We start from the raw sequence: 11,470 nt of genomic DNA on the forward strand, positions 1-11,470 counted from the left end.
TCTCTCAACCCGACTCAGAACTTTGTTTAATTTATTTTAATATAGGATATTTAGTTGTTTCGCCTTTCAATTATTTTATTATTTTGTTTCTTTTTAATTTCTTTTATATTATTTTATTATTTTTAATATCTTTGTTTAATTTCTTTTAACATAGGAGTGTCTTAATTTTAACTATTTTAATATTAATACGTTACCATCTTTTTTTTTTTGTTTTTTTATTGAATTTATTATTATTATTATTATTATTATTTTGGTTAATAATTATGGATTGATTTGTATTTTTGAATTTTTAATATATTTTATAATAATTATAAATAGTAAATAAATAAACCTTAGAAAAAAAATTTACAACACCCCCATACGATTGGGTTGAATTGGGTTTTAAGGAGTGTGGAGTGGGGGTTTGTTTGCAATTCTGAGGTTCTTAGATATATTTATAGTTGGCCAAAATTTGTTGGAAACTTACTTCGAGACGGGAGCGAAGAGAGCGGGACGAAGAACGAGCGCGAGAAAATTGAGAGAGTTTCAGAGAGTTTCAGAGTTCTTCTTCAACTAACCCTCTCCCTTTCTTCTTCCATAATCCTTAATTCCACTCTTCACTCTCCATGATAGACCCCCTGCTTTCTTGAGATTCAGAAACTATACCGTTTCTTTCACCCTCCGCCATGGCCCAAAAGCTTCTGCAGCAGCAGCAGCTCAAGGAGGTGGGATCCAAGCTCCACACTCCTCCCACCACTAAAGATGCTCTCATTAAGCTCTTGAAGGTACTCATTGCTCTAATTCTCATTCTTTTCCACCTCTCTTCTTACCCCAGTTTTGGGAAATTCACGCTTGTCTTTTTCCTCTGTTTCGATGAGGGGAGACAGTTCTGGGAAACCAGAGCAAGGTGGAACTCGTCCTTTGAATTTTTGGTTTTGGTTTTTCTTTTTTGGAATTTGGATGTGTTGCTTCGAGTAATTCAAGGTTTCAGTCTTCTTTTCTTTCTTCTCATCTCGTATGGTTAGCTCAGCCGTTCGTTTTATTTATTTGTTCTTTTCGTTCGTCTCAATTGAGCATTTTCGACTTCTCAGTTTCGATTTCTGTACTTTCCGGAATTGTAATGGGGGATTCTTGAGAAGTCTGTTCTGTAGTCAAAGTTCTTCACTGTCGTGTCCTCAATTGTGGGTGTTGGGTTAGATATTCCCCTTTAGTGTCCTTGTTCATTTTTCTCGAAGATGTTTTTTTCCTTCGCCGTCCCGGTCCACAATTAGCGAAAAGTAATTTTCTTGGTCAAAGTTGTCTCGCATGGAGCTCTGGAAGTTTTGATTCAGTAGGATCTAGGTTTTTTGTGTGAATATTTGTCGGATTTTATTGGGATGTAATGCATGCATGTTGCCAGTGAGTCGTTTGTCTTCAAATTCTGAATTGTTCAGTTTTTGTGTACTCCTGAGTAAAACTTGCTCAACTCTTGACGCTCCAAGGCAATTTAATGCTAATCCCCATTGTTCAGTTTTTTATGCCCTTTATCGTTGGTACTAAAAACAACAATTTATGAGGTCCTTCCTAGGAAATCTGGGAATTGAAGAATAGAAAACTCAGTTATTAGTTACATGGTCTCTTTCTAAGGTTGATATATCATTTATGTGTCTCATGGTTTGCCGTTTTTCAATTTGCAGCAAGCTGTAGGGTACCTTTCTGAACTGGATCAATCACCGTCAGCTTCAATTTTGGAGTCTATGCAACCTTTTATTAACGCAATTATCAAGCCAGAATTGCTTCAACACCAAGATAGGGATGTCAAACTTCTAGTTGCAACATGTATTTGTGAAATAACACGAATAACAGCCCCTGAAGCTCCTTATAGCGATGATGTTTTAAAGGTAATACTGGCCAATGGGACTGGATTGTGTACTTATTAAGTCTGATTTATTAGTTAGACTATGCGGTGGTTTAACTTAAGTCCATCTTCTTGCAGGACATCTTTCACTTGATAGTGGGTACATTTAGTGGATTAAATGATACTACTGGTCCGTCATTTGGTAGGAGAGTTGTCATTTTGGAGACACTTGCTAAATACAGGTCGTGTGTTGTAATGTTGGACCTCGATTGTGAGGATCTGGTTAATGAAATGTTCAGCACATTTCTTTCCGTTGCCAGGTTTGTTTAATTGAATAATTTTAATATTTTCAATTTAAATTGGCTTTGATGGACATCTTGTAATGACGGTGATAGTAATCATAGTAGCGTCTAGAGAACATGATCCAATTGGTCAAATAATGATTGGTTAATATCTTTGCTCTATGCAAGTTATGTCATAGCAGTTGCTGAGATTGGATACCTTCTCAAATTTCACCTCGTTCTTGATTATAGTCCAAGTATTGTGCATTATTATTGGTTGTTTACAATGAGTCTCAACGTCTATTTCACAATAAAAACACTATACAATAATGGGGACAATATTCTCATTGTTTTCGAGATTTCTTGTTTTATTTTAGTGATGCATTATTTATGTTGTTGAGTCCTTGTGCTTACCTTTTCTTTCAGTATGTTGGTTTGTGTCTAGCAGGGTCAAGCATCACATATACATCTATCTTTTAGCACATAAAAGTTCATCTATGGCTTGATTGGTTCAATATAGTCATCCACCTAATGTGTAAACTGTCTAATTGCTCTAGGTTTATTGATAGTTCCCAAAGCACATTACATACTCTAGAAGATCCAAGTGTTTATAGAGGATCTTGAATGGGTGGGGTTTGTCATTAGAGGAGAAATAGTGTGTTATCAACAATTTGTTATAAAAGATAGAAGATAAATACCTAAGTAAGAGGACGACAGTGATACTTCATAGTTAATAGGAATCAGATATTGAGCATTTCTTTTTGAATCCTATCAAAGTGATATAAGAGAAGTTGATCTTCTGGAATGGTAAAAATGGAATTATGCTTGGACGCAGTAGAAGAGAAGCTGTGAGCTTTATTGAGAGGTCTTCTCAGAGATATTATACGAAACTTCAACATGAGCACACTGAAAATTCCGATCCTTATTTAGAATCTACCTGCAATCATATTTCATATGATCCAACTTTTGACGATAATGATATGCAATCTGTGATGTGGACATTGAGTATTAAAAGTTCCTCCAAAGGTGTTTGATCTCATCCCTTCTTTTTATTCAACTTCAAGGTTTCAACCTTCAATTGGATTGAATTTGACAAATTGTTTGTGAGTTCTCTTTATTAAGTATCTTATTGAATGTTTGTGATGTGGAAGAGGTTATAGGCACCATGGGATGTATAGATGCACTATAAATGGTTTGTGTAAGCTCTTCCTTGGCTTGTTTTGTAGGGAATTATTCAAAATCCATGGTACACACTTAAAGTGTTGCACCATGGGCAAAACGAGGTAGGCAATTGTGCAGTTGATAGAGGCTTTCCCTCAATGTAACTCCCTTTACAAGCTTTTATTGTGGGTTCAATGGGTTCCTTGCAGTTTTAGTACAGCACCGTCTATCATAGATGGCTCTAAGTTGATTTCTCCTTGATAGTTTATAGGCACGATTCTCTCCCATAATTCCTTGTGAAGTCAACACTACATCACCTGTTTCGTTGTAAACCAATAATTACTCGAGAGAAATGCAGTATAGGGGAGCTCTGGACCTAGTTAGAAAGTGTACATTGGAAAATGTGCCATTATATATCCTTTACACGGTATGATGTACAATTTTATGGAATTGAGTTAACCTCAAACATCAACCATACCGTTTTTGTGCTAAAAGACGTCATCAAATTTGTTCATTTGTTCAATGTTCTATTAAAGATAGAGGCATCAGTAGGCAGGTGGCTGTAAGCCAAATCTTGTCCCAGTTAAGAAAGACCTTGGGGGCTAACAAATACTCTTCTGCTTTGGGATTTATGGGACCGATGACTATTCTACCGTGAGGACCAAAGTTTTTTTTGAGGTCCACACAATGGATAATGCTAATATTTGTTGAGGTATTATTAATACAGTTGAAGGAAGTCCCGTCCATCTATTGCAACTTTAGAACATTTCACCTCTATTAACATAATTTTTGCCTTCAGGATAAGGTATGTTCACAGGCCAATGGTATGCTTCCACACCCTAGAAGATCCAAGAATGACGGTATATTGGGCAAGCTTGTGAGAAAATATCTTGTGGCGGGTAATTGTAGAAGAGTACAAGGAGTAGTGGTATTGGAAGAGAGTCTTATGTAGTTAAAGAGTAAGTAATAGGAGAGAATATTAATATCGTAAGGGAAAGGTTGATTTTCATTACATTACTTACAGATTGTATGGGAGGTTGGGAGCCTTTCAAAAGCTTCTTGCTCTAGCATGTCCTTTTCCTGGGTTAAATTCAAAGAATTCTTATTTGAGTTGTATCATTTTGTCTTGCTGGTCATAGAGTTGCAAAAGATGGAAATGGTTTTTGTCTGTTGGTTGTTTGGTTGGTTCCAAATGACATTTGGTGTATATTGGTGTCTGCTTATGTTTTTTCACGAGTAGATAATTAGCCTCGATCAAATGTCAATATTATTTGTAGTTATAGTTTGTTATCCTTCTTTCTTTCCCTCTTTTCCGGGTAAGATTTCTTTCTGTTCTAACTTTCAAGACATCTTCTATGTACTTAATTATAATTGACCAATGCAGGGAGGATCATCCTGAAAGTGTTCTCTCGTCGATGCAAACTATAATGGTTGTTCTCTTGGAGGAGAGTGAGGACATTAGAGAGGAGCTCGTATTTACTTTATTATCCACTCTAGGTCGCAATAAAAGTGTAAGTAGCCTTCTTACCAGGACTTGCAATTTTTCTGATATGTAGTTACACTATTACAGAAATGATGCTTCATGATCTGAATTCCAGAATGTTTCTTCGGCTGCAAGGAAGCTTGCTATGAATGTCATACAGAGTTCTGCTGGAAAACTTGAAGCTGCTGTAAAACAGTTTCTTGTAACTTCAATGTCAGGAGAAAACAAACCACCATACAATCTGATTGATTACCATGAAGTTATTTATGACATATATCGATGTGCCCCTCAGATCCTATCAGGAATTGCTGCATATCTCATAGGAGAGTTGCTGGTAAAGTCTGTTGGTGACTATTTCACTTGTCTATTTATTTCTGTGTTTTTTTTTTATTTTTTATCTCATATGTGGAATGATATATTAATGATTGTTATTTCATGCCTTCATGGCTTTTTTGAATATGATTGCTTGCTTGAACATAACTGAAAATGAAGGTTTTCGAACACTTCTGGTCCTTGAGCTTTCATAGAAATAACAATTTGGTCCCTGAACTTTGTTGTGTTACAATTTAGTCTCTGTACATTCAAATTTATAACGGTTTAGTTTTTGAACTCTAACATGTAACAATTTAGTCCCTATGCTTTCTTTCAAGTTTGTAACGATTGTTATAAATTTGAAATTATAAAGATTAAATTGTTACAAACTAGTGACTAAATTCCATAAAAGTTTGTTTTTAACTAAAATGAAATGCATGTTTTGTTGTGTTTTTAGACATCCTAGTTCCTCCAACAGTCTAAAGTTCCCTCCTTGTTTCTCCTCCTCTCACTTTGTTCTTCCTTCCCCTCCCACTGAACAGCAATGCTGTTTGATTTCTGGTTCCTATAAGGAGTTGCAAATATCCTGCATTTAGGTGCTTGAATCAATACACATCATTGAAAGTTGATTTTTAGAAGAAGTACGGATGTACTAGAGTTAGAAATATGAAAATACAATTCCACCCTTATGCAGTTGAGCTGGGTTCTTTGGTATGGATTTGTTCTGCGTTCACGGCTCCCATATGTCGGGGAATTCTACCATACATAACAAAAATCCTTCGGTTCATGATGGATCAAAATGTTTTCTCATTCAAGGGGCACCTTTCTTGAAATTTCAAAACTGAATAACACTGAACTAAGGTTGCATTGTGCTTCCTGTTTGTCAAAACTAGTTGGGCGGGGGTGGTTCTTGGCATGTTGGTGGGTTTGCTTGCAAGGTAAAGAGATGCTAATGTTAGCAATTCTTGAATATCAATTCTTCCAAATCCTGTAGGTTTGTTTTAGGGAATGATTCTAGGTTTAGGGTTTAAAAGAATCATGTTTCAGATGGAGATGAAGTTTTTATTCTCCTAGTTTATTAAATAAATTCGATTTGTTCAAGGTTGCATTAATATGCATGAGTATTGAAGCATAAAGTTTAATCTTTCAAGGTGTTTTCTTTTCCAAGGATACTTTTGGTTGTCTTCATTTGTTCAAGAGCTGCTGTCTTTGCACTGATTCCACGGAAGTTTAATGGTCATTCATTCACCTACTTGTCATGAAAGTTCTTGTTCATGGTTGTTCTCTTTATGTTGTTTTTCACTCTCTTTGTGAGTTTGTATCCCCTAAACTTTTAATCATTTACATTATATCACTAAAAAATTATTTATCCTTAAAAAACAGAACTGAGATTAAATATGTACCCTAGAATGTTGATCACTTTCTATTTCTTCTCCATGCTGAAAAATTTTGCAGACTGATCAGCTGGATACTCGTCTAAAGGCTGTTAGATTGGTCGGAGATCTGTTTTCTCTTCCTGGCTCTTCTATATCTGAAGTTTTTCGGCCAATTTTCTCCGAGTTTCTAAAAAGATTGACAGATAGGGTTGTTGAGGTTCGGATGTCTGTCCTAGTGCACGTGAAGAGCTGTCTACTATCGAATCCTCTTAGGGATGAAGCATCTGAAATCATTTGTAAGTATTATACATTTTCTTCCTTTCTGTTATATTTTTTTCTTTTTTGGGGTGGGGTGTGTGTGTGTGTGTGTGGGGTCTCGTTCTTTCAGTGATTTGAATGATGAATCTATTTCTTCGCCTCTTTGCCAATCAATCATAATTACCGTGAGTCGATAAAAGCTTTATATTCATGTAGAATTTTAATTCGTTGTAAACCTAGATGAAAAGTTTCTTACCCAACAAAAGGACAAAGGTCATAAGGGACCTTTTTGTTGGTCATGATGAATACGAAAGATGGATGACTATAAAACTTGTTAGTGTTTGAAGACCTTAGGAAGATATAAACATTCCACTATTTTGGCCAATATAAATGTCAGCTCATTTGATATCAAACATGTACTCTTGACCAAGAGGACAGAGTTTTGAATCCCCTACTCAGCATATTGTGGAACTAATAAAAAAGATTCTAATATTTTGCAACTTTAACATTGGTGAGTTTTGATATAATGAACTTCATTTTAACCCATTAGCTTAAGTTTTTGGAGATGGGTGATTTAACATGGTATTGAAGAAGGAGGTCCTATCTTCAAACTCCCATCAGTAGCTGCTTTGGGAGGGGATTCTTCTTGCCCTTGCCTTTAGGTTGTCTCCTTTTTGATAGAAATACGTTGTTAGATTTCTTATAAAAAACAAAAACCTGTAATATCATTCCTTCTCAATAAATATTGATTCTCACTTATCAAGCCTTCTACAAGTTTTCAAGCCCACGAATGAGGGGAGTGTTAAAGTATTGATATACTTAAATTTACTATAACCCATACGCTTATGCTTGTGTGTTGATGAGTGGTGTATCAGTTGGTAATGTTGGCTGATTTCATTTTTGATTTGGCCTTTGTAGCTGCTCTTTCTGACAGGCTATTGGACTTTGATGAAAATGTCCGAAAACAAGTTGTTGCTGTAATTTGCGATATGACATGCCTTTCCTTAAATGCAATTCCACTCGATACTATAAAGCTTGTTGCTGAACGGCTTCGAGATAAATCTGTAAGCATCCATCTTCTATGATCATTACTGCTGTTAAAACTTCTGTTGTGACTATCATGATTATTCAAGACGAATTCAATTCTTTCTTCCTATTCTCTAAACATGCAGCTACTCGTTAAAAGATATACAATGGAGAGGCTAGCTGAGATATACAAGCTCTATTCTGTGAAATCTTCCGCTGAATCAACCAATCCGGACAATTTCACCTGGATTCCTGGGAGGATTTTGAGATGCTACTATGACAAGGATTTCAGGTCAGTGAAGTTTATTTGTCTTACAACTTAAGATGCAAGTAGCTTGTAATATGTCTTTTCATTTTCCAGGAATGTGTGGTAGTTTATTCTAGCACTATTGTTCATTTTCCAATTTGTTAAAATTGGGATGCCCTTCATATTCCCAATTTAGTTTGTTAATGTTTTTATTTATTCATTCATTTATTTGCTTCCTTTGGGAGTTTGTATTAAAATAATATAGATATTATTTTTGAACGCTATGCTGAATTACTTTCTTTGGGAATCTCAGGATGACATGTTTTTATAAGTGTCAATAGCCACAAAGAGTGGCGCAAGTCTTGTGATGCTAAGGAAACCAAAAGTGTATGAAGTAGAGGATTGAAATAAATTGAGAAACAGAAGTTTCAAGCTGTGATAAAAAAAGCTTTGCTTTCATAATTGTGAATGGAGCGGGATCAAAGATCCTTACATAATTTCATGGAACCATTTGCCACCCAAAAACTTCCAGTATCAAGTCCAGAAGTTATAAACGAAGGAGCAGGTTATAGAAAGATGAATTTGGTATTCTGTATTCCTTTTGCACAAGAATGAGAAGAAATTCTGTTTTGGAGGTCCCCTGTGCTGGTAACCCCCATGGGTAAGCCTTCAAGGGGGAAAAAAACGATCTCTTTGGGATATATGCCACCTCAACTTCCCCCATGGGTAAGCCCTCAAGGGGAGAAAATGATCTCTTTGGGATATATGCCACCTCAACTGCTGTTAAATAAAGGATCCTACTTGAAATCATGGCTGTTAATTAGGTCACAATTTAAAGATTAAATCTTGTAGGTTTCTCTGAAAATACAGACCCAATTAAGGATGTATTCCAAACTTTGAGAGGGTCGTATTTTTTCTGTTGGAAACTTGTAAATTTTGGGCTGAAGGTGATGCTAGAGGCTGACTTATTCCAATGATGAGTCCGAAGGTTGTTTTCTTACAATTGCCATTTTTCTTTTTAACCCTCTCACAAATGCTTCTGCTCAGCTTAGAGATGTAATGCCAAGGAGTGTTGGGTGAAATTTTATCAGAAGGGAACGTTCAAGTATGATCAGGGGATGAAGAATAGTACTTTGCATGAACCACCGTGCCCAAGTTTCTTGATTTTTCTTTTTCTTTCTTTGTTTTCCCTCACTTTTGTGAGTTTGAGTCCCTTGAACATTTCCTTTTCATTACATCAATAAGAAGTTTCTTAAGAAGTTTATTGTAAACAAAAAGAGCTTTTTTCCTCTGATTTATGTTGCTGCTTCCTAGATCCCTCCAGGAGACAAGTTGTTCCAAGTAATAGCTAAAAGAGAAGTAGATTCAATGAAAGCTGATATCGCAATTCTTATCCATGAAGATTTGGGCATTACGCTCCAACTAAAGATTCCAAAAGAAGGCATGAACATGACAAAGCCAAATGATCTTTTTATCCTTTTTAAAAGCATCACCTTAGGAACAGAGAGATAAATGATAGAGTATCATTCGGTTTTGGGAATTCCCATCTAAAGGCTCCTTGCAAAAAATTCTAGAACTTGCTTACAAAGTTGAATCTGTGTTTCTTCATTGGATAGCACATTGGATAGCAACTTGGGGATAAATACAGCCAAGGAGATCTGTTTTGGAGCTTGCAAAAGGGTTTATGCATGAGTGCCTGAGGTCTCATATGAAAAGTTTTACCCTCTTGGGGAAACGACCAGAGCCAGCTGATATAATGCTGAGTTAGTACTTGATCCATTGAAAGAAAGAGATTGATTGATTTATTTTTTCTTCGTTGCATGCTTCAAGCTCTTGCTGTAAAGTTCGTTTTATAGTGGTTTGAAGGAACTGCTAGCTACTTTATTGTAGATAGTATTCTATTGTAACTTTTAGCCATTGGTGCTGTAAGCATTGCATTTCTATCATTCTTCTATGCATTGGATTGCCATTCTTTTCTTGATTTTGTGTTGCGTGAGTGAATGGATGAGCTTGATCTCGGGTTATTGATTTTTAGATTTTGATTTGCAGATCTGATGTGATTGAATCCACTCTTTGTGAGTCACTTTTCCCATTTGAGTTTCCAGTGAAGGATAGAGTTAAGCATTTGCTCAGAGTTTTCTCCACATTTGACAAAGTTGAACTCAAGGCTCTCGAGAAGATTCTGGAGCAAAAACAAAGGTATGCATTTATTAGACCAAGAACCTTGAGGCTGTGTCTGTTTCACAGGGCTTGAGATTGGTTTTGGGAAGGATATAACAATCTTTGTTTTGTAGATATTTACTTTTAAAATTTAGATAGTTGTTATCCAAGGATAAAAATGAAATTTTACAATCCTTCTTGGAGATGAAACTTTTTTCCTTGGGAAATGAGTAGGAGAGTGGAGAAAGAAATTACTCATTGTTATTTTCTAGTTAATGTGTGAATTAATTTTAATTTCATTATTTTATTATTCGTCTAATACAAATATTTTTTTAATTAAATATAATAATTTAAATTACTTTTTCCATAAGTAAAACCAGATATTAATTATCTTGCACATTCAAACTCAAATGTTTTTTATCCTACACATTTATATCCTAGGTTTTTAACTCCAATATATTTAATATCCATACCCATCATATAATAAAAGTGAATTTTTACAAACCTCCCAATCCTACAATAAGTAAAGAACTGATGCACACTACTTTCATTGTGGGTCCACTTGAATTTTCCAGGTTGCAGCTAGAGATGCAGAAGTACCTGTCTCTTAGGCAGATGAACCAGGTTTGTGAATATTTCATGTATGGAAGTTTATTTACTAATAATAGGCAGAGTTGGAGATTTTGATTGGTTTAAGATGCAGGATGGTGATGCTCCTGAGACCCAGAAGAAAATACTGTTCGGCTTTCGGGTTATGGCTCGGTCATTTGCTGATCCTGCAAAATCTGAGGAAAATTTTCAGATTCTTGATCAATTGAAAGATGCCAATGTCTGGAGGATTTTCAGCAATCTCATTGATCCAAATACGAACTTCCATCAAGCTTGCAACTTGCGGGTGAGAAGTGAATTACCATATAGGCATTTAAACAAATCTTCCTTGCCTGAGCATGGGAGGTATTTGGTCTGTGTGAATTGAACGTACATTAGGTCTCCTTTTTATTTATTATTTAGTTTTATGAAGATCAACTGCTTTTTGACCAAGATTAAAGCCAAAACAATCTGGTTTTCTGAAAGGAGTTTTAGGAGTGAATTAGTTTTATGTCTCTCGAGCTTCAATTGCAAAAGAGTGCAGAAATTTCCCTTTATTTATGATATTGCATGCTCAGGCCCGAGTAAACTGAGTTTTTCTTCCATTCTGCAATTTATTTCTATATGCCTCCTCCCTACACCCCCCCCCCCCCCCCCCCCCCCCCCCCCCCCCCCCCCCCCCCCCCCCCCCCCCCCCCCCCCCCCCCCCCCCCCCCCCCCCCCCCCCCCCCCCCCCCCCCCCCCCCCCCCCCCCCCCCCCCC

The 11,470-nt window shown here is 36.3% G+C and overlaps 1 protein-coding gene across 1 annotated transcript in view; it reads left to right on the plus strand.

Annotated features, from left to right (window-relative positions):
- The first annotated feature begins 459 nt into the window (after positions 1 to 459).
- Positions 460 to 11,470, plus strand: part of LOC111434107 (sister chromatid cohesion protein PDS5 homolog A-like) — a 24,072-nt gene continuing 13,061 nt past the window's right edge. Inside the window, exons 1-11 of the mRNA XM_023071417.1 lie at positions 460 to 764; positions 1,656 to 1,859; positions 1,955 to 2,136; positions 4,643 to 4,769; positions 4,857 to 5,075; positions 6,509 to 6,725; positions 7,606 to 7,751; positions 7,860 to 8,005; positions 10,010 to 10,159; positions 10,696 to 10,744; positions 10,824 to 11,015. Of these exons, the coding sequence (XP_022927185.1) occupies positions 666 to 764; positions 1,656 to 1,859; positions 1,955 to 2,136; positions 4,643 to 4,769; positions 4,857 to 5,075; positions 6,509 to 6,725; positions 7,606 to 7,751; positions 7,860 to 8,005; positions 10,010 to 10,159; positions 10,696 to 10,744; positions 10,824 to 11,015 (1,731 nt within the window). The 5' untranslated portion in view covers positions 460 to 665. The remainder of the gene's footprint in view (positions 765 to 1,655; positions 1,860 to 1,954; positions 2,137 to 4,642; positions 4,770 to 4,856; positions 5,076 to 6,508; positions 6,726 to 7,605; positions 7,752 to 7,859; positions 8,006 to 10,009; positions 10,160 to 10,695; positions 10,745 to 10,823; positions 11,016 to 11,470) is intronic.

Source organism: Cucurbita moschata, unplaced genomic scaffold, assembly GCF_002738365.1.
Source record: "Cucurbita moschata cultivar Rifu unplaced genomic scaffold, Cmos_1.0 Cmo_Scf00044, whole genome shotgun sequence".
NCBI classification, from domain to species: Eukaryota; Viridiplantae; Streptophyta; class Magnoliopsida; order Cucurbitales; family Cucurbitaceae; genus Cucurbita; species Cucurbita moschata.